Source organism: Mus caroli, unplaced genomic scaffold (genome assembly GCF_978045245.1).
Source record: "Mus caroli unplaced genomic scaffold, Mus_caroli_1 scaffold_7, whole genome shotgun sequence".
Taxonomy (NCBI): domain Eukaryota; kingdom Metazoa; phylum Chordata; class Mammalia; order Rodentia; family Muridae; genus Mus; species Mus caroli.
This window is the reverse complement of record NW_028227262.1, coordinates 29,024,954-29,052,280: the sequence shown is the minus strand read 5'-3', so window position 1 is coordinate 29,052,280 and position 27,327 is coordinate 29,024,954. Positions and strand designations below refer to the sequence as shown.

Genomic DNA, 27,327 nt, shown 5'->3' with positions numbered 1-27,327 from the left:
TGCTGACTGTTGACCCTGATCTGGAGGCTCAAGGACCATATTTAGACCACGCTAAGCCTTAGTGCATCTTTAAAAGATTCAAGGCAGGAGTTAAACTAATCCATTTTCACCTAGCAATATACTGTGCTTCCAAATCAAATCTCCAAAGCTGGCACATAACTGACCCTGGGGATGGGCTCTAGGGCCCGGTGCATGCTGGGCAAACACTACGGCTGAGCTGTGAATCCAGCATCCACAAGGATATGTTAAAGAAGAAAGTAAAAACACTATAAAACACACTAGCTAGAGGGCACTACATTAGTATCATAGTATCCACTGTACTTTGTATTAGTCCCCCCCCCCCCATCAGGGACAAAAATACCTGACACAAACCACTTTAAAGGAGGAGTGACTTGTTTCAGCTCATGGTTTTAGAGGGCTTGATCTATAGTCAGGTGCTAAGGGCTTGGCACCAGATGGGAGCATTACTGAGATGGCTGAACCTTTAAGGGGTCCAAAGTTTTAGGCTCCTAGGAGGAGCTGTGCCTTTGCAGGGGACTGTGGGACTTTGGGCTGACCTTTCTTTGTGTGTGTGTGTGTGTGTGTGTGTGTGTGTGTGTGTACTCCAGCCACAACATGAGCACTAGCTGCCCTGCTACAGGTCCAACAGCAATATGGCAACTGCTCGTGAGTGCAACCTCTGAAGCAGAGACCAGCATGCCTCCTCTCTCTGTGAGATGACAGGCTCCGACAGTTGTTACGGGGAGGGAGCTGGCACACATCCTCTATTTAATGGAATGGCAAACCAACTTCCTTACTGTAAATATTACAGTGAAAAATACTAGGGCTTTTGTGGCCGTTTGTTCAGTTTCTGAAGTTCATCATAATTTGTAGGTAGCTTGTAACTTTCTCTCTACACATAATTTTCTTTGTATGTGTTAAAATCTTTTCATGCAAAGACACCACAAACATTCCTGAACAGGGCAGTTTTACTAACCTGCAAAACTAAGTTTGTTTCCATGAACCAGTCAAACCTTTCTGTAACTTAAGCTTGAAGTTCTTAAATATCCATTCAAAAAATGTTCTTTCAGTCGTACTGTAAGAGTCCATGGAAGAACTGGTGTGGTGGACACACCTGGGGCTCCAGCTACTTGGGATGGTGGAGGATGCGTTAGTCAGACCCTGACTAAGACAGAAGATAACTAGAAGTCAAGTCTGTTGTAGAATGTGTGCATGTGTGTGCGCCCGTGTGTGTGTCACGCACACATATGAGTGAGTCTATAGGAATAAAAAATATTTTGTAGCAGAGCTGCTTTCTATTAAACCCTAACCTAACTCAGAAATGGAAGGGGAGACTGAAACTGAAGAATGGATATAGAGACATTATCTCCAGCAGAGAAAATAGCGAAGTGTACTCTGCTAAAACAAACCAAGGCTTCCCAATGCAGGCTGGAGTCCAGGAGAGCAGCAAGCCGGACCGCAACCATTCCACACCGCCTAGAGGCAAGGGCACAGTGCTTATGACAGTGTAGTCCTGCTATCAGGTGACATCACAAACAAAATACCCTTCCTCAAAATGACCCCACAGTAGCCTTTATTCCTTCTTTCTGTACCCTCTGGGCCACCCCTTCAGGTCCCTTCCCTCCATCATGAAAAGAACCCCTGAAACCACATCGTTTAAAGCTGACTGCAGCTTTCTGTCATCAACCTCTTCAAAAGTGCACTCTCAGCTGGTCTGGGGAATGGCACAAATGGTCTTCACCTAACTTGCTTTCTTGGAAGGTTAGTGAAACCTCTACCTAAAAACTATCAAGTATATTTACAAAAGCAAAACATGTCTTAAGTGGAAGGATATAACATGTCCAAAAACTAGAGACTTGATACTGTATTAATTCTGCTCAAACTAACTCAGAGAGTCAGTGCAAACCCCCCCACTCCGCCCTCCCCCCAAATCTTAGGCAGCTGTGTCTATAAAAAAGTTCAGGGAAAACCCTATACAAACACGACCACTTGCTTTATGACAAAGGTATTTCCTGTGTGGAGGGGAAAGGCGGGATATTCTGATACATGGGGCTCTGTGAAAGAAAACTTTTATCCATATTGCAATCATACACAAAATCAGTTCCGGATAGATAGTAAACATATGTCTGAATAAAAAACCATGAAGATATTTAAAAGAAAACAGGAGAGCCAGCCACAATGCCACATGCCTATAAATTCAGCATTCAGGCTGAGGCAGGAGGATTGAAAGTTTGAAGACAGCTTGGGCTACATAGTAAAAAACCTGTCTCAGAAAACCCAACCAAACACAAAAAAACAGCATGACATCTTTACTGAATGTGAAGGTTAAAACAGGACACTTTGCAAATACAATCAGCCTTGCTGGTCTTCTCTGTACCCTTCCAACGTCAATATAAACCATGCCAACGTTATCATGCAAAGATTCCTTAAACAGAACACAAAAGAACACTCACCACGAAAAAAAGAAAAACAGTTAATTTATATTAAAACTAAAGGCCAGATGTGTGGATCCAGGCCTGCAATTCTAGCACTCAGAAGGCAGGAAGGTCAAGAGTTCAAAGTCACCATCAGCTACATATTATTACCAAAGTCAGCCTGCCTGTGTAAGGCCTTATGCCCCAAACTAAAAAAAAAAAAGAAAAAAAAAAGAAAACAAACAAAAACTAAAACAAAAACAAAGCAAATGAACAGCAAACAAGAAAACTCAAATGAAACAAAACCAAAGAAAGCTACCCAAAACAAAAATAAGGATTTCTCTTAGAAGACATTATTAGGAAAGAAAAGCAGCTGATGGGTGGGAGATGTTTGCAATGCATGCATGGGACAGAGACTAATAGTATAATACATAAAGAACACCTATAAGCCGGGCGTGGTGGCACACGCCTTTATTCCTAGCACTTGGGAGGCAGAGGCAGGTGGATTTCTGAGTTCGAGGCCAGCCTGGTCTACAAAGTGAGTTCCAGGACAGCCAGGGCTACACAGAGAAATCTTGTCTCGAGTCCCCCCACCCCCCTAAAAAAAAACACCTATAAATCAGTAACAACAGAACAACAATACAAAGGGCCAAGAAACTACAATAGTACTTTACAAAAGACTTCAGTTGTCATTCCGGAAATTCCTGCAGACACCTGCACACCTTATGGACAAGCAAATCCACTGTTATCATTTCTATAAAAATGATGAAATAAGATGATGTACTTGCATGTAACCTACATTGTTACCTCTAGATTATTCATACTGCCTAATGCCATTGTAAATGCTTATGTATGCTGCAGTTGTTACAGTGTATCACTTAGTGACAAGGGACCACAGGTCCAGACATAGCCTAACTACAATACACAGTTGATATTGGAAGTGCTCAACGATAAAGGAAGAAAAAAAAAGAAAGCAAATTGATTTGCCAGGTGACTTACTGAGGACAGGGTCGAGGTGTGACAAAACACTGCTGAGGTGTTGCTATGGTACTTCCTTCCTGGGGCAGTCATCTGAGGGTCCGTTCATACTCACTCAGCTGTGGACTTAGGTTTTCTGTGCACGCTAGGCGAAAACTGCCACCACTAGAACTCTCCTGAGACACTCTACCCGACGCTGCTGACCTCTCCTTCAGAAGCCTTGGCCCTCAAATTCAACAGGCCATAGCCTCCGGTTTCTCTCCTGTGCCACGTTTCCCTCCTCTGCCATGTGCTGCTTGTGACGCTGGAGACAGAGCCTGGCCTTTGGTATGTGCTAGGCAATGGCCTAGCACTGTGCTGCCCTCCCGGCCCTGTGCACCAGACAAGTGATCCACTCCACGCTACTGTCCCTGCCAGGGTACCGCTGTGCTGCCCTCCTGGCCCTTGCAAGCCCAGAAAGTGATCTAGCACTAAATCCCCTCCCCGCCCTTGTTCTTCCTTCCTCTTATACCCTCTCTTAAGCAATCCTGTTTACATTTAACTTTTAAAAAGTCAAAGTGAGTGTGGTAGGGTACACTTGCACCCCAGCACTTGTGGGGACTGTAAGTTTGAGACCCTGTGTCAAAAATTTAAAAAAGTATAAAAGGGTTAACAGCAGGAACTAAGTTTTGCATCCATGTTGGATAAAAACTATTCTAAGTGATTTAGTGCATTAATATATTCAATACACTTTTTCTTTTCATTACTTCTGAGCATAGCTGAACACATGCCTGGTATTATAATTGTGTTGTTGCTTCTCAATTTTCACTGTTGTCAATGTTCATCTGTTGTCATTCCTGTCTATAGTTCCATCCACACCTATGGGCTGTTTTCCTAAAAGCCCAGGTCAAAGACATAGGGCTAATCTCCTGTGCTCTGTCAATAAAGAAGCTATTGGCAGGAAGGAGGAGGTTGGTACTGGAGAGAGAACTCTGGGATGAGGGATGCACAGGGAGATTTGCTCCCAATGCTGATGGATATGGGTCTCATGAAACTGAGGAGAGGCAATGAACCACCTGGCAGGACTTAGAATAGAATAAACACAATATATAAGTTAGGTGCTAGTCTGGGAACAAGAAAAAGCTTATGGCCTAGGCAGTTATTCATAATTAATTAATCTCAGAGTCATTATTTTGGGAACATGGGTGCAGTTACACAAAGAAGTTTGTGATGTGTGGCTGAAGCATTTGAGATTAACTACAGATTTTAGCCAACAAAAAAACAACTAAGAGCCCATTTCCCTGTTCTCACAGTCAGGAAAGCAAATCACAGCCATGAACCAACCACCTTGACCTTCCAACATGGCAGACGTCTGAGGGGCAGCTCTTCCATTTACCAGCAGAGCTAATGGCTGTGGTCTGACTCCTGAGAAGATCCTCTGAGAGCAGGCTGGAATGGGCACCTTCTCCTTTCCATCCCCCTCTCATAGCTGACACGGTGTGGCAGCCACTGCTCCTGCAGCCTGTTCTAAGCACACGTCCCACCCCTTGCTTGCCTGTGTTGTTCTCTTACCCACATGTGAATATTCTTCCTTCTGCTCATGCTCTCTAACTCTCTCATCCCTCATGGCTTAGCTCATTCCTTTCTTCTAAAGTGTTCCCTATTCAGAGGGGACACTGCTGCAGGATTTGTTCTGTCTTGTTTTAAGGATGCTCTATGCTGACTCCTCAATACTTTGGTAAACTCCTGGAGGAATTTCTGTTTTATACATGAAGCTGTCCAGCAAAATGCCTGCAAAGAGCAGACAATCTAAGAATGGCCAGTGAGTCAAACTGCAGGAATAGATACTAATTTTCTCTGAAGACATTTTCTGTTTTATCTCTGCTGCTGGGCTGAGTGCAGGCCCCAGTGCACATGGCTAAGTGCTCTGCTACCTAGCTGCACCTCTGAGGAGCCTATAAAGATCGGCCTGCTCAGGTAGGGTGCGGGTCGGTAGCTCGGTGCTTGTTTCATGGAAGGGCCTGCGTTCCAGCTCCAGAGAAACAACAAAGAAATCAAAATCATATGAACCTCCTGGTGAGACAGGCCTGCCTGTGTTGACAGCATCCATTCTGCTCAGAATTCCCAAAAGATGGAGTGCAGGGGCAAGTACAGGACATAAAAGTGGCTGCTGGCAACAACTGTCTGGCTTGGACACTCTTGAAGTAATAATGTGATTTCTAAAGGGGCCTGAGCAGAGTCCCAATTGCAGCAGTGATTCCATGTGGAACACTCATGGTGATGTACACCATCACACTGATATACATGCTCATGGTGATGTGCACAGTCATGGAGATGCGCACAGTTATGGGGATGCGCACAGTCTGCCATGTGAAGTACAGTGCAAGAGGTGCCTTGGTCTCTAGCACAGAGCTGCTGTCACAGATGGGAGGCTCAGCAAATAAAAGGAGCAGAGATGGGGTTCCTCAAGTTTCCATCAAATATAGGTGCTGTTGGGAAGGGTTGGCTATAGGGTTGGCCAGCATCCGTGCTGAGTAACTCAGAGGCTAGCCGACATGGATGGTGCAATGATAAGAAACATAAGTGGGATGGATGGAGCGAGAGAGAACAGCTGCGGTAAATTGGCTGCCTTGGGAGCACTTCCCAGAACATCTGCTCAGCGTATGCTATGACTTAAGAACAGGACCTGTATGTCTTGCCACAGACAAGACACAATACAACTGAGAGCCACCAGAGATCCAAATGTAAGAGATTTGTTTTTTAATTAGGTATTTTCTTCATTTACATTTCCAATGCTATCCCAAAAGTCCCCCAACTTCCCTCCCCACACTCCCCAACCCACTTACTCCCACTTCTTGGCCCTGGCATTCCCCTGTACTGAGGCATATAAAGTTTGCAAGACCAATGGGCCTCTGTTTCCAATGATGGCCGACTAGGCCATCTTCTGATACATGTGCAGCTAGAGAGACACAAGCTCTGGGGCTACTGGTTAGTTCATATTATTGTTCTACCTATAGGGTTGCAGAGCCCTTTAGCTCCTTGGGTGCTTTCTCTAGCTCCTCCATTGGGGGCCCTGCGATCCATCCAATAGCTGACTGTGAGCATCCACTTCTGTGTTTCCTAGGCCCGGCATAACCTCACAAGAGACAGCTAAGAGAAAAAAGTTGAGTATTCTGTAGATTTGGCTTCATTTCAAGATAAACTGCTGTGAGGTCAAAGAGAGGTCCTCTGATGGGTATGAAAGGCATGCCCACAGAGGTCTCTCGATAAACTCTGTAAATGGCTGGCATGACTTGGTTAAGTCCCTTTTCCAGATGGTTTAGTGGTAGGCACAAAATTATACAGAAATGCTTAGTTTGCTTTAAGCAGACAAGAACTTGAGTATTTTAAAACAAAACAAAACAAAAAAACAAACCAGCTAACTCCTAGGACATAGGCTTTGAAGTCAGAGCTGTAAAACTAATGAGGGTGGTAGCCCGGAAGTGGTGGGTCAAGTAGAAATTGCCCTGTCTTGGCTACACTTCCTAGCTCCATAACCCAAACCAGTAGCAGTTTAGGAATTATGGAGACACAAAATGAGCTTCCCAGTTTCAATTTCTCAAACATATGGAATAAACTGCAATGTATTTTGCTACTTTGCTATTCTGAACAGACCATAAAGCTTACCAGATTGGGGGCACCTCAGAGCACAGTGATTTCTCAATCAGGAAGCCATTTCCTACAGGAATCTGGTCACTGTTTTCACACTGTAGAATTTACTAGAATTGATGGCAAGGAAAGCTAGAGATTAATCTTGAAGACTTCTACAGCTTCCCCATCCACAGGTTACAACTGACGCCCTTTCCCTGCCCCAAAGTACTAGTTATGCATTGAGATGAAGGGACTTCTGCCTTCTCTCTCCTCATACACAAACAGCAAGTACTTCATGCTTTGAAGCATGAAAATCATGTAATTCCAGGATTATCTCCAGGATTTTTATTCTTACAACACAGTATTTGTTAATCATGTACTAGATGAATGCTAGCCTTACTGTGACTGGGCTTTTCAAGGTTAGATTGCCATTATTTGTATAATTCAGTTTCAAAAGTTGAAAAGAAATTAAGGACCAGGGCACTTGCCTAGCATGCCCAAGGCCCTGGGTTCCATTTAAAGGTTCATCCTCCCCCAAGTCAAACCTAAGACCAAATAAAGAGCTCCTCTGTCACAGCACTGAAAACACAGCAGCCCTGAGTCATGAGTGAAATCAAACACTGAGGAGTCAAACTCTGGATCTCCCTGTCTCTGTCCCTTTCCTGTCCTTCCCACCCTACCAGAGCCAGGCAAACATCTAATCACAAAAATAAGAGGCTTATACATGTTGGAGTCAAAGCATAGTGATTCTGAAATTTCAACTTACAGCCTAGAGGGAGCATGGTGATCACTGGTTCCAGACTCTACCTTACAGGCAAGACAAAGGCCTGAAGCAGTATGGTGCTAGGCTGGTGAACGTACTCACTTCAGGAAACTTAGCATGCATCACCCAGAGGCCAGCCTGGGTCAGAAGTCAGACCTACGGTTTCCAGATGCATGCATACTCTATCTGCAAGTGTTGCTAAGATACTAAATATCTTACTCTCTGACCTACTTAGAGCCAGACACGTCTAAAATGCTTTCCTGTCTAGGACATTTGTCCCTAGATGAGATAATCTGTGTCCCCTCTGTGATACTGTGCCACTACCAACTCCCAGGTCTGTCTCTCTCATGGGAGTCTGTCTTGCTCGAGTGCTCTGTTCTGAATGTGTGTAGAGACCGAGACGACAGGAGGAGCACAGCGACACTCATGACTAAGAGAGAGAGAACTGGGAAAAGAAGGAACCCCACAGAGTATTTGCAGCGCTGGGCTGCTGTCCTAGGCACTCATTCTGAAGGGCCAAGAGAATGGGAATCACTTCCTCTAAAGGCAGGTCCCTACAACACTCAAGGAACGGTGGCATACTGTCACCTTCAAACAACAAGCCAGACGGCCCTGGTGGGAACAGAAGCATCGTCCTGAGGCAAGGGGCAGACAGTCACAAGGACATGTTGTAAAACGTGACATCTGTTTTATATGGGCTTGCAGTGGCATGGTCTAAACAAACACTGCCAACTATCTAGAATTCTAAAAGTCTTGTTTGGCAGTACCTCACATTGTCTTTCAATCATCTGCTAACTGAAATGAACTGAGACTTGCACACCATTTTCAAAATGTAAGGAAACCTGCCTCCTGCTAAAGGCATCTATCACAACAATAGTAATATTCTGGGGAGCACAGACCCAGGCAGGGTGGCTGGCCAGCCCCATGTGTTTAGTTTGGCTCTCAGAAACAAAGACTGTCAAAAGGGAAAGGATGAAGCCCCCCCTCCCCCCCAAACCAAACAATGGATTAGGAAATTCAATGCTGAAGCTGCCAGGGTGGTAAGAATAAGGCCTTGTTGCAGCTGAGCTGTAAGTGGAGAACCCATGAGGCCCACTCCATGTCCAGCTGATGTCTCTGGCCAAGTGAAGGGAAGAGAGAGGGGAGTGTTGCAGCCACTGTGGCATGTGCACAACACACCTAGTCCCAGAACTGTGCTTCCCAACATGTGGGATCCCATGTTAGTGTCAGTGATAGGCAAAGACTAAAAAGGCTCCTGTGGTCACCCTGCTGATTTTCCCTCTAATCTGAGTGCAAGCCTGATATATTATCCCAATGGCTACTCCTAGAGAAAGTGACATGATGACCCTTTAGTGGGGTACAAACTCCTGGTCCAGTAAAACAGAATCATGGGAGGTGTCTATAATGACCAACCTTTGTCGTCAGGTGGGTTTTCTACGTGGTCCCTGAATGAACATGGCCATTCATGGATGATCATGTATAGTGGTGAGACGTAAGTATCACACACTGATACAGAATGCCTGTGTCTGACTCAGCTGGTATGGAGATAGATGGGGGTAGGGTTGCATGTTACTAATTTCTGCATGTGGAAGGGAAGAAAGTATGGGATATGATTTGAAAGTTCCTTAAGGGGCTGAAAGAAAAATATTCCTATATCTCTTAAATCTAAGACTTTTGAAGTTTTGTCACAGGTCAAGAAAGATAGGATAGAAACTCCAGGAATAGTTCCAGTCTAATCTGGCTCAATGAATACTTAAGGTTCTCCATTACCTTAAGTAATGGAGCACAGTTCCCTGAGAAACATGACGAAGCCACGGCATTCAGACCTCCAACACACTCACAGAGCTCTGGCCTAACCCGAGAAGACAATGCAGGCATGTGTAGGAGAACAGACATAGCTTTTCTTCTCCAGTCTCCTTCTAGGGAGCCAGACACAGAGAAGGTGTGCTTAGCCTTCATGAGAAGTGCAGGGAGGAATTCAGCTACACAGGCAAGGGGAGACTGGGAAACCCTGGAATCATCCTTCTGCATACAACCTGAGAAGGCCAGTCCAAACAAACAAGAGCCCAGATAAGGCTGCATGTGGCCCTGAGCAATTATCCCCAGTGTCTGTGGACCGCTGCCTATAGGGAACAAGTGAAGGGGTGGCAAGGTTATAGCCCTGAAGGGGTTAAATAAACTCTCCAATTCTCCTTAATATTCACTCTCCCCTTGTCTCTAGAAGGACCCACAGGCTTGGGTGGTGCACTCAACTGCAGTACCCTGAGACACACTCAGCCTGAGCTGGCACCGACTACACCAGCAGCATCATGACAAGAAGTTCTGCATTTGAAAGTGCCAGTTTCTGCTGGAGTTGACACACTGGGAGAATTTACTTCCTAGGCTGCAAGGAGCAGTAGTAGCCAATACATGAGCCAGAAGCCTCATTTGCCACCTGGCTTTCCCATCCTGGATGAGGCATCTCACCTCTCTGGCTTCAGCTGTCTGGAGACAGGTGCTCTTCAAATTCTTTCTAGACTTTATATCTGACTAAGCAAAGCCCACCCCTGGTTTGCCTTATCAAACGAGTCAAAGGATGAGACCCAGCTGGAAGCCACAAGCTTCTTCTAGCTGAGGAAGTTTCAGCTCATGAGAACTCCACTGCCCCTACTCTGGGTCTCATCACAGGAGCCACAGACTCCATACGTACGTTATCTCCCCAAGATTTCCTCCTCCTGCTTGCTGCACTTTGGATTTAATTTGTGAAACACTAGCCTTAGGAATGAATGCTCATCGGACTTAGTTTTGCTTCAGCCTTGCAGATGTAGAGAGATAATGCCATAGACTCCACACGTATCAAATAGCATGAAGTCAGAGACTCTGGATGCTTTAACGCGTGCGTGCTGTGATGACAAGACTAACCTTTCTTGCTAGGGTCACTGAAGTGGGCACCATGCCTGGTCCATCATACTAGCTTAAAGTCACCATCACATCACATACTTTTCTGCCAAGTTGGAAATAAGATCTGTCTGAAATCTGGCTCAGATTCACAGTCTCATAGTTTGATTTAAAAAGTCAAGACTTAGTCTGATAACATTAAAACCATTATTTCTCACTGATAAGGACCCCATGACAAATTTTATTCACTAGAACTTGATCTTTAGGGCTAAACAGTGAGCATATGCTATGTTCAGCATTTTCTTTTGTGCCTAGTAGCCTTTTGCACTAAAGGGAGGCAAAGCAGGAGGACACTTGTTGTGCTGTGTGTAAGAGAACCATCACTGTTTTCTCCACCCCACAACGTTCCTGACTGTATTCAGAAATGACTGACACTGTTATGGCTTTGTGACTATAACAACTCTTTCAGAAAGGCCCTGTTAGTGAATGTACCTCATTTGACTTTCTGGGTGGAAGTAACCAGCAGCCCTACGTCCCCTGAGGGAGTGCTGGGTAACTCATGGGTGTGAAGTTCTGCAGCACCTTTTACCTTAGGGCAAAAACTCCAAGGCTTATTTGGAATGCAGATTCTATAGTTTCTAAAGCTGGTATAATAATCAGCTAAATCAAAACCCTGAAACAGTGGCCTAACAGCAATTAGGCTCTGAAGTAGCTCCAGTGATGCTTTTATGGACTGAGCTTTGTCCAGCTAAAATTTGCAAGTTGAAGCCTTAAGCCCCAGAACCTAGGGGCATGGCTTTATTTGGAGATGGAGTCTTTAAAGGGTGATTATGTTAAAGTCAGGCTTTTAGCATATGCCCTACCCTGTATGACTGGTGCTGTATGTAAGCAGTAGTAGTTTAGATGAGAAGACATCATGGATGCTCAGGCTAGATCATTTGAGGACACAGTGAGAAGTCTACATCAGAAGGCCAATGATTCCAGAACCAACACCCTGATCTTAGATTTCCAGCCTTCAGAGTGAGAGAAGATAAATTTCTATGTGAGTCCCTTACATGGTGTATTTTAGCTGGAAGATGCTAATAGATTGTTGTTGGTATATAATGCCGTGGATCACTGGCCATTTATATCTTGTTCTAACTTCCCATGTCAGGACAGTAAACGTGATCTGGACCCATCTTTCTGACTCAGAATCAGAAGGCTTTCAGCACTTTATGGCAGTGGTCCCAACATCAATAGCTAGAATGTCTGGTAAGTGGCTGGTATGGAGGGTAACCCAGAATAGTTGGAAGTTTTTGGACCAGGCAGGGAGGCTGTGTCAGTATTTTCCCTGACAGGGTAGTGTTGGTGTTGGTGGGTGGGGCAGGTGGGTGGGCTTTGCATTATGGTCATGTATGCAGTGGGAAATGGCAGCAATATCTGAGTGTATACTGAAACTGTATGTGTATTAGGATCCCTTTTGGTTTTGTCCTGGGAAATCAAGTCCCATGGGAGAAGAGTATGCTCTTATTCATATTTCTATTTAAAGTATACCAAGTTTTTTCTCAGAGAATTGCCAGCCCACACAGCCACCGTTACCTTTGTGTGCTCAGGCAGGAGGCTATGGCGTGCATCACAGTAGACACACTATCTTGAGAATTTTAAGTGATTTCAATTTCTAGATAGTTACAGTGAGGTCAGGACCATCAAGCTTTTGGTAAAACATCTAAAACTCTGAGAGAGAACTAGTGGTAACTTATCCCAACAGCATGACTGGACTGGAAATTTCATTTCCAAAGGTTCTAGGACTCTGGGACCAGGGTGACAGAGAGGGCCAAGTGGGTATAGCTTCCACAGCTTCAGCTGGAAACATTTTCTTCCTTATCTGTGATAGGTGTGTGTAGATACACACACAAACACACACACACACACACACACACACACACACACACACACTTACACTTTACAGGTCCCTTAATTTGTAACTTCTCACGATGACACAAATATGGTTATTCTACATTTAGCACAAACCTGTAGTTTTGTATCTTTGCATATTTTTCCATGTAGACACCAAATACAACATACTATTCTTACACTGGGAATGAATGGAAAATAGTATTTAATGTTTGCAAAATCTCAAGCATGCAAAAGTGCTATTTTTGACTCTAATTCTCCATAGCAAGCTCCCATTTCATCTTCATTTCCTGAGCATCATGCTGGGAAACACCCGCAGAAGCAGGGCAGGAGGTTTGGGTTCTAGTGTCTGCAGCCAGCGCCCTGTCAGCTTTGAACCCCTGCTGTGCTGTCTACTCAGCTCTACGCCAGAGTCGTCCCTCTCCTCATAGCAAGGCCCAGGCAAACCTCCCCTCTGTCCCTCAGCACTGAGATCATAGGTGTATGACACTTTGCTTGGCTTTTAAATGTGGGCTCTGGTGTGGGGGTCAAACTCAGATCCTTACGCCTGTTGCACAAGCATTTTTACTAGCTGAGTTAGCTCTCTAGTTCCAATTTTTATTTATTTATTTTTTAAAAAATAAGTTTTCATTGCTAGATAATTCAGCATCCAAGTAGCAAGATACTCTAGAAGAAGAAAAAGGCAGATTGTGTGAGAGCAGAGCTGAGAAGAAAAGTGAATCTACCATACTGTGTATTTTTCATAAATGTGTCAAGACACACACAACATGCACACATTCCTGTGCTCAGTTCTGAGGAAAACACATTTATCTTCAGGGCTTGGCTATTCTCTGCTAGACGGCTGCTCTCGCCTTTTGCAGTGTCTTACGTGCTGCTGCTCTCAATGCTTTGGACAAGGCTTCAGCACTGGAGCTGAGAAAACAAGTTCAGACATCACAAAAAGAAGAAAAGCAGATCACAAATAGAGACTGGGAACCAGAACAAAGTCTGTCACCCACCAAGGGCCATTCTTCTTTCTCCTTCTCTCTCTGCGGTTTCTCAGGCTCTGCCCCCACCAGCTCCTGCATCCCTCTGGCTCACTTGGGTGGTACAGCAACCAGGCAAAGCCATCCAAGAGCAAGAATGGAATGTCATGTCTATAGCCAATGACTGATGAGTCCTGAGTGGCAGAAATGACTTTCAGGCTCTGTGTTTAGTACTGAGCCAGCATGGTCATTCCTGAATCTACTTCTTTCAAAAGAGGGATAGGTGCAAGTTACCCAGCAATTGGAGAGAACAAAAGGAAAGACAACTTAAGGAGACAAGGCCTGAGCTAAGTTTTGGAACAATATTTTCTGAAAAATGAAAATGGGACCAAGTGCTGGGAACAGGGATTAGAATCTAAGCTCAGTGACCCACAGAGCAGCTGCCTGATACAAAGTCACTCCAGTGTGCTTCAACCCGATGGGATGTTACCATTTAGGGTGGAAAAATCTTTTTGTTCTCCACTTTGAGTGGATTTTAGTGTTTTAACAGAACCTATCAGTTGAACTGCTTTAATATTTCAAAGGGAGGTTAGAGGTGAGGTGTGACCTTTAAATAACAAAATACTGACATACGGTAAAAAGCAAAGACATTTAATTATGTGCACGCATGTGTGTTGGCGTGAAAATATGTGTGCATGAATGCAAGTGCCAACGAGGCTAGAAGGGGTCAGATCCCTAGATCTGGAATGTGGTGGCTGTCAGGGCATAATGCTTTAGCTGCTGCCCCATCTCTCTACTCATCCCAAAGCATGGGTTTTTAAGTTTATAATTGTGTATGTGTGCACATGCATGTGTACATGTCTGTGCACATGTAGGGCACACATTAATGTATATAAGGGGGGTAGAAGACAAACAGTCCTATCCATCCTTTGGCAGTACTAGGGATTGAACCTAGAGCCTCACGGGCTAGGTGTTCTACCTCTGACTCCATTTTTTTTTCCCTTTTTTTTTTTTTTTTTTTTTTTGAGAAAGGTCTCTCACTGGCCTGAAGCTTACTGACTAGGAGCTCCCCAGCAAGCCCTGGGTCCTACTTGCCCCTCCCCTCCACAGCGGCGATTACAATAGAGATGCTGCAGAACCTTTCAATTTTTATTTATTTATTTTTTTGATACAGGGTTTCTCTGGAACTCGTTCTGTTAGAGCAGGCTGGCCTCAAACTGCCTGCCTCTGCTTTCTGAGTACTGGCATTAAAGGCATATGGCACCACCAGGCTTCAAAATTTTAAATTTATTTTCTATTTAAATATTTTTGTATGTATGTATTTATGTATGTGTTTAAGTATGGTTAGGCATAATGCTTTTGTACACTGTGTAAAGTTTACCCTTGTGTTATTCAAATGCTGATTTCTTTGCCCTTTTATCTTGTTTTAATTCAGATATGGCACTGTAATGTTTATACCAAGAATCTCCTGTCCAAAGCTTGTGTAAACAGTCCTTATCAATAAATACTGATCACTCAGTGGCTGGGCAGAAGAAAGAATAGGGCAGGACGTCCGCCAGCCAGAGGAAGGAGAGAGGGAGACTGGGATCAGCCAGGAGGATGGTGGAACTGGAGCCATGAGGAAGGGGCCTGTAGAGATATCACAGAAACACACCTTAAGTCCAAAGAGCCAGACCAATAATAATAAGCAAGTACATTGGGAGCCATATTAGTATAGAGATTAAGATAGATCATTTAACTGCTCAGCTATTGAGGTGCAGTTTTAAATAAATCCTGGTTTCTCTGTGTGGTTTTTGGGAGTCTAGAATAAGGTAAAGAAATACAGCTGATGGATTAGTTTACTAATTACATCTATATTAAAAATAATTTTACTGTGAATGCGGGCATGTCAAAGTCAAAGAACACTCTTAGAAGTCCATCTTTACCTTCCACCATGTTAGAGACATGGTTTCTTGTTCGCCACTGCTCACACTGGACTAAATGGCTGGTAAGCTTCTGGAACCTTCCTGTCTCTGCTTCTCATATCCCCCAGGAGCACTGGGATGTGCTATAGCATCTAACTTGTGTGGGTTCTAAGAATGCAAAGTCTGATCCTTACACTTGTACGGCAAGTACTTTATCCTCTGAACCACCTCAGCCTTACACTTGCCTTTTATACACAGGCTGTGGGCTCAAACTTAGACCCTCAGTACTTTAGTAATGAAGATGTCTCCCTGACCTTTTCTTGTATTTTTGAGACAGGGTCTTTTATTAGTTTCTTTTCTGTCGCTGTGATAATGAAAAGAAACTTGTGGGAGAAGAACAAGATGCTGAGAGCTCCTATCTCAGCCACAAGCATGATGCAGAAAGGGTGAGGTTGAACTGAAACTTTCAAAGCCTAGTCCCTATGACATACTTCTTCCAGTCAGGCTGACAGGGGACCAAATATTTAAGACCTGAAACCTCTGTGGGAATCATTCTCTTTTAAAACACCACAGAGAACATTATATCACGTCTACAGTTTTTGGAGCTTGAGATAGTTCATGAAAAGTAATGTGTCGTGGGCCTGAGAGATGACTGAGCAGTCATCATGCTTATCCTTCAAGCAAGAGGACTAGAGTGTGGACCTCAGAATCCACATAAATGCTGAGTACCAAGGCAACCCACCTGCACTTCCAGCTTGGTAAGTAGGGTCCCCTAAGCAAGCCTGCTAGTAATACTCACCATGGAGGCCAGCTCTGGGTTTCATCAAGAAATTGTGTCTCAAACTAAGGCCTGAATACTTAACATGCTCCCCAAAGCTGAAGAAGTATGTACTGATTTGTTTTCAAAATCTCTTTTACACAGTATGTCTAGATATGAACAGGGATACATACAACTGACTTTGCGGGTGTTAGATAAAGAAGCTTTGCAAGAATGGAGGGCAGATAAAAAGGAGGGGAGGATGAGTGGGACTGGGGTGCATCATGTGAAATTCACAAAGAACCAATAAAAGAAAACACATGGTGGGATTCATGGCTCTAGCTGCATATGCAGCAGAAGATGGCCTAGTCGGTCATCAATGGGAGGAGAGGCCCTAGGTCCTGTGAAGGTTCTATGCCCCAGTATAGGGGACTGCCAAGGCCAGAATTGGGAGTGGTGGGTTGGGGAGCAGGGGAGGGGGGAGGGGATTTTTGGAGGGGAAACTAGGAAAGGGACTAACATTTGAAATGTAAATAAAGAAAATATCTAATAAAAAAAAGAAAAAGAAAGCTTTGCATAACAGCCATAAATACGTGCTTTGTGTGAGGATCAGAAGATTCTGGGCGCCTTAAGATGCTGTCCTCCCTCCTCCCGGTTGTGTGAGAACTGAGGTGCCCATTTTATAGATATTGACTACCACATACCTACTGTTCACCTGCTGTTGCTACCCTAGAGTCTATAGACCCCCAACCTCCCCTTGCAATGCCCACTCCAGTCCTATCCTCAAGCTGCTGCTTTGCCAGGGCTAGAACGATCTACAGATTCTAGGGTAACAGGTGTGCTTTGGTTATACCTCCCAGCTGTAGATATCCAGGCTGTAATTACAATAGAGACCACCCCTCTGTTACTACACTGAGGAGTATGCAGAACAGACAGCAGGAGGAAGAGGACACTCAGGGTACTAATTAATCCAAAATTCTACTTTGATGAAATCAACTTTTAGCCCCCCAAAAATAAAAATAAAAAATGATACATGTTTAACTCAGTACATATTTTAAAAATGATGTTATGTATGTTTTCTGTTGATTTGAAAATAAATAAAAAATTATAAATCAATTAAAAATGATATTTGGGGCCTAAAGAGACAGCTCAGTTGGTAAAGCATTGCTGTACCGGTCTGAGGATCTGATCCCAGCACAATGTGAAAAGCTGGGTATGGTTGTGTGTGCTTATAATTCCAGAGCTGGGGAGGGAGAGGTGGGAGGGAGAGGCGGGAGGGAGAGGCTGGAGGATCCCCAAGGCTCACGGCCAGTCTACCTAAACTAGTGAGCTCCAGGCAGCAACAGGCACTGCATGAAAAAAAAGAAGGCCGAAAGCTTTTGAAGAATGACACGTGAGAATGATGTCTCTGGTCTATGTGCGCGCGCACACACACACACACACACACACACACACACGCACAGACACACGCGCACAGACACACAGACACAGACACATACTCACACACAGGCTTGCACGCACAGTACTGGAACCATGTCCTTATCCCCAAACACTCCCCATCCATAGGGAAGTGTGCTTGGGCCACATCTTGAACAAGACTTACCTGCTCCTGAGTCATCTTCTGCAGCTCATTCTCCCAAGCTGCCTGCTCACCATCTGCATTATAAGAAGCTGGTGGAGTGAGTCCACGGAGGATTAAGGGGTCTCGGTCATGGCAGAGGGCTGTCAAGTGTCCAATATACAACTTTAACTTGCTTCTATTTTGGTCAAGTTCTAAGAGGGGCTGGATGATCTGAGGTGAGAAAAAGAGAAAATCAAGGTTAATCTGAAATGAGAAGTTCAAATATTCCTCATGCCTCCCAAACCAAGACGAAAGCTCTCAGTCATACTGCAATTTTCATAATTATAGACACAACAATTTCACAGTGTTGTTTTTCAGGAAGTAAGGAAGGACTATTGCTGAGTGCATCAATAACAGATGGAGAACTCTGCACTGAGGCAGGAGACTGAAACAGGACTTGTGTGTGTGTCCTTTAAATTACGAATTATATTTTATTATGTTGTATACCGGTGTGTTTGCCGTGGCATGTGTGGGAGCCAGTTATTTTTTTCACTATGTGAGGTCTGGGGACTGAACTCAGGTCTTCAGACTTGGTGATATCTTTATTGCTAAGCCATTTTGCCAGTCCAGACTAGCTTGTTTGTACAGAGATGATGTTCCTGATGTCCAAAGCCTCCAGTGATGCTACAAGTGCTCTGTGCACATCTTTATGAGCAGCTTTCAAAAGGCTTCCAGAGAACACTGCTCATCTGAAAGCCTGGGCAATGTACTTCCTATGGTCTTCTGCCTTCTAGAATAGAAGAAAAATTCAGTCTCTGGAGAAGGTGCATGTTGTTCTTGGCTTAGACGGATGATGAGAGAACTCGTTACTAAATCTGTCTCATCCTGGCTGAGGCTCCTTCATTCATTTCTCAGAGGCTATCTGACATTCTTTCTCTGTACACAGTGACTAGTAGATCTTTGCATAACACCGAGTACCTGACTCACAGCCAAGGCCGAAATCCTCACTTGTAACATTGGTTCTGTTTTTCTTAAGAGACCTGCTGTAAATTTCTTTCCTATCTGGTTCTTTTTGTTTCTACGATTCTCTTTGGGAGTATATTGACCAATGGATTCTGTTACATGTTTCATGTGACAGCTTTGGGGACAAAACTCTAGCTAGGTATTGGCAGTGAGGTCACAGCCCAAGTTTTGCATTCCAGCATGTGGCTAGAACAGCCACGGGAGCTGCTGAGCCTTGACAGAGTTCCCAGGCCATACACACCAGAAACTTGTACCTGCTGCATGCACTAGCCTGACATTTTCTATTACCACTATGCCTCTATACCATCTCATGTAAAAGGGACTAGACCATCTTCAAATAGAAAGAAACAAGGCCTGGTATTCATTTGAACAGTAACACCAACTTCATTATGAATCCTACAGTCTTTACCTCAAGTTTAGGATCATATAAAAACTAAAGTGGGGCCTGGATAGACAAATTACAGAAAAGTGAATCAGTGTGGTACCATTCTAATTTACACCCACCCACACACCCACCCACCCGACCTCTGGTCAGCAGGTTGGTGGCAACAGTTCTGTGACAGCATTTTCTATATATGAGAGGCAGATCAACAGAACCAATCAAATAAGGACAAGGTGTTCTAGTCAAAGCGGATGTTTAGAAAGTGAAGGATTCATCTAGTTCTTCACAAACAACCTCAACTCCTCAGAAAAGATGTGTTTCATCTGATGCACATTCACCATGGGAAGAGTAACCATTAAAAGAGGTTGGGATAGTGGTTTACTACTGCTAATACCAGCATTCAGGAGTCTGAGGGAGGAGGATGATGAGTTCACAAGCTAGACTTATCTGAAGGGAGCAAACTTTAATTGAGAAGATGCCTCCATAAGAGGTAGCTGGAGGGCATTTTCTCAATTTATGATTGGTGGAGGAGGGACCAACCCATTGTGGGTGGTGCCATCACTCAGCTGGTGATCCATGAGCAAGCCATGGGAGCACAGGAAGGTAGGCAGTGCCTCTTGATGCTTCTGCATCAGCTCCTGCCTTCAGGATTCTGCCCTATTGGAGTTCTTGTCCTAAATGCCTTCAATGAACAGTACTGTGAAAGTGTAAGCCGAGAAATCCTTTTCCTCCCCTAACTCGCTTTTTTTGGTCATGGTGTTTTGTTGCAGCAATAGACAACCTAATGAAGAAAATGAGTTTGCAGCAGTACGACCCTGTCTCAAAAATAAATGAACATTTTTCTATCTAATTCATATTATAGGTAGAATATTATCTATATAAAACATTGGGTTTACTTTTTAATATTCCGCCCCCACCACAGTACTGAGAATTAAATCTAGGGCCTTCTACACATTAGCCAGTGGCACTGAGTTACAGCCCCAGGTCTTCCTTTACTCTGTTTTGAGACAGTGTCTCATTAGGTTGCTCCAGGTTGGCCTTGAACTTGCAATCATCCTTCTGTTTCAATCTCCTGTGCCACGAGGCCTGTGATATTTTTGTGCATATATGTAATAGATTTTCATAATAGTGATTTTCCAACCTTCTTGTTCTTCCTTCTACTTTCACATCTTCCTTATTCCCTATACTGCTTGAGTTCATGCCCAAGGAAAAACATGCTGTGTGTGTCACACACACACACACACACACACACACACATACATGCAAACAAAATATACATATATAAAAATAACATACCAACACACACACTTATATACACACACACATATATATTCATATCTATATAATTTAAATAGGAAAAAACTCAAAATGAACTTCTCAGAGTATATTCGTTATGAACAAAAGGTTCCATCCAAATGTGAGTTTTCACCATTCTATGCTTTGGAGTCTGTCTATGTGCTGGTAATTGAACTTAGAGACCATAAATATTGGTGAAGTATCCAATCATTGGACTAGGCCCTTAATTTTTTAATATAAATTTTGTGAAGGGGTCTTGGCCTCAGAAGTGGCTGTGATAATGTTTGTATAACTAGACCTAGTTCTACAGTTATAAATGTTAAGGAATATAAATTATGACAGGAGGAAAATTTTTATTCTAGCTGAGAGTTGTTTCTTTGAAAGAGGATTTGTTGTAATAGATTCTCTAACTGGTTTCAGGGGCCAGCTTTTGATTGCACTATGACAGTGGTGTGAAAGTGTTTGCTTTAACTTCATTTCCATTTAGCTAAGATAACTAGTAAGCTTTTGAAAGACTAAGAAACTATTTCTGTATTTTTCAGAGTAGAGAGTGAAGGAAGATTCTACAATATTCTATGTGTATGGTTCATTACGTATGAGTTCTAAACACACAGATCATTTGACATTTTTTTTAATTACGTATTTTCCTCAATTACATTTCCAATGCTATCCCAAAAGTCCCCCATACCCCCCCCCACTTCCCTACCCACCCATTCCCATTTTTTTGGCCCTGGCGTTCCCCTGTACTGGGGCATATAAAGTTTGTGTGTCCAATGGGCCTCTTTTTCCAGTGATGGCCGACTAGGCCATCTTTTGATACATATGTCTAGAGTCAAGAGCTCTGGGGTACTGGTTAGTTCATAATGTTGTTCCACCTATAGGGTTGCAGATCCCTTTAGCTCCTTGGGTACTTTCTCTAGCTCCTCCATTGGGAGCCCTGTGACCCATCCAATAGCTGACTGTGAGCATCCACTTCTGTGGTTGCTAGGCCCCGGCATAGTCTCACAAGAGACAGCTATATCAGGGTCATTTCAGCAAAATCTTGCTAGTGTATGCAATGGTGTCAGCGTTTGGAAGCTGATTATGGGGTGGATCCCTGGATATGGCAGTCTCTAGATGGTCCATCCTTTCGTCACAGCTCCAAACTTTGTCTCTCTAACTCCTTCCATGGGTGTTTTGTTCCCAATTCTAAGAAGGGGCACAGTGTCCACACTTTGGTCTTCATTCTTCTTGAGTTTCATGCGTTTAGCAAATTGTATCTTCTATCTTGGGTATCCTAAGTTTTGGGCTAATATCCACTTATCAGTGAGTACATATTGTATGAGTTCCTTTGTGATTGTGTTACCTCACTCAGGATGATGCCCTCCAGGTCCATCCATTTGCCTAGGAATTTCATAAATTCATTCTTTTTAATAGCTGAGTAGCACTCCATTGTGTAAATGTACCACATTTTCTGTATCCATTCCTCTGTTGAGGGGCATCTGGGTTCTTTCCAGCTTCTGGCTATTATAAATAAGGCTGCTATGAACATAGTAGAGCATGTGTCCTTCTTACCGGTTGGGACATCTTCTGGATATATGCCCAGGAGAGGTATTGCTGGATCCTCCAGTAGTACTATGTCCAATTTTCTAAGGAACCGCCAGACTGATTTCCAGAGTGGTTGTACAAGCTTGCAATCCCACCAACAATGGAGGAGTGCTCCTCTTTCTCCACATCCTCGCCAGCATCTGCTGTCACCTGAATTTCTGATCTTAGCCATTCTGACTGGTGTGAGGTGGAATCTCAGGGTTGTTTTGATTTGCATTTCCCTGATGATTAAGGATGTTGAACATTTTTTCAGGTGCTTCTCTGCCATTCGGTATTCCTCAGGTGAGAATTCTTTGTTCAGTTCTCAGCCCCATTTTTTAATGGGGTTATTTGATTTTCTGGAGTCCACCTTCTTGAGTTCTTTATATATATATTGGCTATTAGTCCCCTATCTGATTTAGGATAGGTAAAGATCCTTTCCTAATCTATTGGTGGTCTTTTTGTCTTATTGACGGTGTCTTTTGCCTTGCAGAAGCTTTGCAGTTTCATGAGGTCCCATTTGTCAGTTCTCGATCTTACAGTGCAAGCCATTGCTGTTCTATTCAGGAATTTTTCCCCTGTGCCCCATTTGACATTTTAATACCAGGATAGAATAAACAAAAGCACTCCCTACTCCATCACACCTATCCAATTAAGACAGCCTGGGTTTTCTCTTCTTACTCTACTTTTGGGGATTTTTGTTTGTTTGGCTTGTTTTGTCTTGAGACAGGGACTCCTTCTGAAGGCAAGTTGAAAGGAGATGCCACACGGGACCCATAAATATTGCTGTCTGTCCACACACAGCTTCAGTATATTATGATCCTTGAAGCTGAAGTTGTGATCCCCCTGCTTCAGCTTCTTGAAGCTGGGATTATAGGTGAGTACCCTGAACCTGGTTCGCCTCTGATCTGAGTGTAGGTTAGCTGGTTATAACTCTGAGAAGTTACCCAAGTCCTTATCATCAAAGACTGGATGAAAAGGAGCTGAAAATGATTAGAAACTAGAGCATCTGCCCCTGGGGAACTCAAATTCCATTGTTTGAAAGATGTTTTTAAAAGTTACGTTTATTTCCTTATGTGTTTGTGACACAGTGAGCACGCACAGGTCAGAGGACAACTTGAGGGGGTTCTTTTCTCTGCTCCGTTTGTGGGTCCTGGGGATTGAACTTCCGTCAGCGGGCTCGGTGGGAAGTGCCTTTACTTGCTGAGCCATTTTTTGCTCTTCTTTCTGAAAATTGACATTTGGTTCCCAGTACCCATTTTAGGTAGTTTACAACTGCCTATAATTCCAACTCAAGGGGATCTGATATCCTCTTCTGGCCACCATCAGAAGAGGAACCTGTAATCTCTGTCTCTGTCTCTCTCTCTTTCTCTTTCTCTTTCTCACACACATACCCACACCCTTTAAAAGTTCCTATATATGTGTCAGCTACTCTCAGTCTTCCTAGAAAATTAGTTTTCCACCCACCAAGAGTCTTCTGTGGCTGCTTACAATTCTGAATCGGCTATAAAAGCACTGTGTTCTTTTTTACTTGCTGACATTGTCAGAGGCAGATTTGTTGTTCATATATTAACTGAATAAATACTAGTGGGTAGTTTTGATTTTTTTTGTTTGGGTTACTGTCCACTGCCTTTCAATGTAGAATGTACCAGGGAAGTCCCACTATTAATTGACTGACTAATGTCCCAGGCACCCCTGTCTTACTGGCACTCTTTAATAGAGGCCCAGCAGAGAGAGGAGGGCAGAGAATAATGTTCACCACTTTTACATTTCTTCTCACTGAGCAATTCTCCTGGTCAAAGATGGAGTGTTAAATTCTTTGCAAAGTCATGGACCTATACATTATGTTTTCACTTAAAGCAGCTCATTTATGAAAGAGTTTTTTAAAAATACAGAAAAACTATGGTATATTTATTACATTGATTAGTATACTACCTGTCAAGTCATAATTAATAAAAAGAAAAAAAATAATCCAGTTTAGCACTTAGTGAACGCCTGACTGGTATGCTGTATTCTATCAATGGGAATATATGAAGATGTAGTTCTACTGTATATTAAAAGAACTTATGAGATAAGTGATTAATGTTTTGGGTATATATAATAGCTAAATTGTATAATAAATTTATCCTTGTTTAATTTTGAAACCAATGTCAAGAATCCTTGAATTGCTAAATAAATTATTTGCCTTGGTTGAGATTTAGTCTGACTTAGTCTTCAAATATGTTTATGAAATCCAAGCTTTTTATTCTTAATCCTCTGGGATGTAGCCTTTGAAACAGTGAGCCCTGCCATCTGAAGGACAAGCCAAATGATGAATGGATTCTCTACACATGTTTGGTATTGTAGTCATCCTTAACTAATCCTAACAGAAAACAAGAGAAGGTAGAATAACTCTCACTTTTTACATCAAGAAATATATTGGATAGAATATGACAGCAAGTTCTAGACCGCACCTAGGCTTAGCTAGAAGGATAGTACAGTCACATTTATTTAATGTATGTGAATAAACACCTAACATTTCAAAGATAAAAATAAGACGTAAGGGCGATGGCAGAAGAAGTTAAAGTGAGAGCGTCCAGAGCTGGGCCCCACCCCTCCCCTCCCCTCCCCTCCCCTCACGCCCTGCCCTGCCCCTCCCCTCCTAGCTCTCCCAGATTACATACTGTGACCATTATGCACTTATTTTCCACAACACATAAACAAATCTCCCAGGGACACTTAAGTTATGAGATAAATCCTTTGTTTCAATTTGTTGCTTACTCACAAAAGAAGAGAAACTCCCAGAATGTTATCCATATTATGAACATTGACAAAGGACTCAGGGCTTTAGCTCTGTGCTAGACAGGATCTGTGTCCTCAGGATCTGTGGGATGGCCTTGCATCACCACACTAATTAATAAGAGATACCTGACCACTGCCATCTTTAATAGTTTTTGGACCAGAAAGTCACTGGCCCCTCCCCCTCTCTGCAGAGAGGGGAGATGAGGAGACACTGAACATGCAGGGACAAGGGACAAGAAGGAGTGCAGATCCAGGGTTCCTTGGATCAAGGATGGATAAATGTGTTAGAAAAAACATTTTTTTTTCGTTTTTTCTTTTTGAGACAGGGTCTTACTCTGTAGCTCTGGCTGTCTTGGAACTCAATATGTAGACCAGGCTGACCTCAGATTTACCTGTTTCTACTTCCCAAGTACTGGGATTAAAGGCATGTGCCACCACAGCCAGTGATTAGAAATCTTATCACTAATAAATACCTGGTTCTAAAAGTAGAAAGCTTCTCTGAAGATCTCGGATATAAGGGCTTTATTTATGGCTTGTTAAAACGTAAGCTTGTCTATGAAAACTGGAAAAGATTGTACATTTTAAAATATGAAGAACTATGGTAATTCTGCTTGAAGATAAATCATTATTTTCTCTTAGTTTTACTAAAAACACATGCATTCACTACGAGCACAGGGAATAGTGTTGGAGTGGCTGAGATAACAGGAGCCTCTGCTGTATGCTGGGATGTGCTAGAGCCTTGACAATTTGCAGCTCTAGAAAAGCATAGCTGTTTTCTTGGCAGTTTAACCTTGTGTGTTCCATGTCAATTACTATACTCATGACATTTTATTAGCTCTCCTGGAATTAAAGGAACTCAGGTGATGCTTTGTAGCCTATGAGTTTAATAAAGAACTGATTTGGATTGGTGTGGTCACTCACACCTGTAATCCTAGCACTCCGGGCACTGAGACTGAGACGAAGTGTGCCAAAAGTCTGAGGCCAGCCTGGTCTACACATTAAGACCTGGCCACAAAACAAAACAAAACAAAACAAAACAAAACAAAACAAAAACCCAGACAGAACAGAGCTGCACTTATTTTGGACACTGCTATAGCAACAACTGATATGGAATCCAGCAACTCACAGCCTGTTAAACACAAGTAATAGTGGTGTGTGTCTGTCTATCTCTCAAGAGTCTCACTATGTTGTCTAGGATAGCCTTGAACTTGCAATCTTCCTGTTTCAAACTCCTAAGTGCTAGAATTCTAGGTGTGCTCTGCCTAGCAAAGTATTCTACATTCTTCAGGGCAAGCAGCATGGCCACTGTGGCTCTGGTTAGAAATGGTTATTTAAACACAGTGGTCAGAAGCAGGCAGGCCCTTGCTTGGTGACATCATGCAGTAATCACTGGGTATTCAGTTTCAGAGGCTGCCCTCTGACATGGGGTTTGGAGATGGAAGGAGGGAGGAAGAGAGAGAGAGAGAGAGAGGCATGGAGATGGGAGGGAGAGAGGGACAGAGGGGAAACAAATGTGTGTAAAGTGCTGTCTGTGTCTCTTAGGTTATATGCTACAAAATCTTCAATACTTTGTGAAACAGTGCAGAATGGCTAAGCAATGCAATGCTGTTTCTGAAGAGAAGCACAAGTTTTGGAGACAGATGGGCTGGCTGAATTCTAGAATCTGCCTGACTCCAGGGGAGAGGCCTACAACACTGGCAAAGAGAACCTCTGCTTTGTTAACTTCCACAATGGTCATCAGCCAGGCTTCATTACCTCTACAATGGGAATGCTCATGGCTGTTCTATGAGGATTCAAGTACGTGTCAAGCAAACCCCAGTGCTCAGCTGCACCAGGGACTGGAGAGGGAACAGAGGAAACTAGGAACTGGAAAATTACAGTTTGTGGACCACATCTAGCATTGCCGCCTGCTTCTGTATGGTTCTGAGTTAAGGATGCTGTATATATTTTTCTCTTTTGGAGACAGGGTTTTCCTTCCTATGTAGCCCAGACTGACTTCAAACTCATGAGCCCCATGTCTGAGCCTTGTAAATGCTGGGATTATAGGCTTATACCAACAAGCCTGCTTGTATTCTTTTTATTTTTGCCATTTTCAGTTCTCAAAAAGAAAAATCTAAAGAATATTTTGTGATACACAGAAAGTATATAAAAACCAATTTTAGAGTCCATCAAGTTTTATTAACTTATAGCCACACACAATTGCTTATATGTGTCTATGGCTGCTCTCAACACTATGACATAGAAGCCAAATAGTCTGACAGATAACATGGGATTTCCAATGTGTAAAGCACTTTCTATTTAGAAACTTTAGAAAATATTTGTAAGTTGACAGGCTGGAGAGACAGGCCAATGACTAAGGTCCCTCTTTCAATTCCCAGCACCAACACAGCAGTTTACAACTATCTAATTCCAGTCTCAATAGATTTGAGATTCTTCCAGCCTCTGTGGATATGTAGTGCACAAATATATATGCAGACAAAGCACCCATACACATAAAAATAAAAAAGTCTTAAGAAAATTGCAAATCCTTACAACAGCTCAATCTCAGACAACAGAGA

The 27,327-nt window shown here is 43.2% G+C and overlaps 1 protein-coding gene and 1 long non-coding RNA gene across 13 annotated transcripts in view; one reads left to right on the top strand and one right to left on the bottom strand.

Annotated features, from left to right (window-relative positions):
- Erc1 (ELKS/RAB6-interacting/CAST family member 1) overlaps window positions 1-27,327 on the bottom strand; it is a 277,991-nt gene that overhangs the window by 6,286 nt on the left and 244,378 nt on the right. For all 12 annotated transcript variants that reach the window (XM_085840047.1, XM_085840052.1, XM_085840050.1 and 9 more), the window contains one exon: window positions 17,764-17,952. In XM_085840047.1, coding sequence (XP_085696173.1) covers window positions 17,764-17,952 — 189 coding nt within the window. Of the gene's footprint in view, window positions 1-17,763; window positions 17,953-27,327 lie in introns of those variants that run through there.
- Window positions 10,193-26,759, top strand: LOC147003841 (uncharacterized). The gene is made up of 3 exons (XR_015047571.1): window positions 10,193-10,258; window positions 11,795-11,892; window positions 26,312-26,759. It is a non-coding gene; the product is annotated as an uncharacterized LOC147003841 (long non-coding RNA).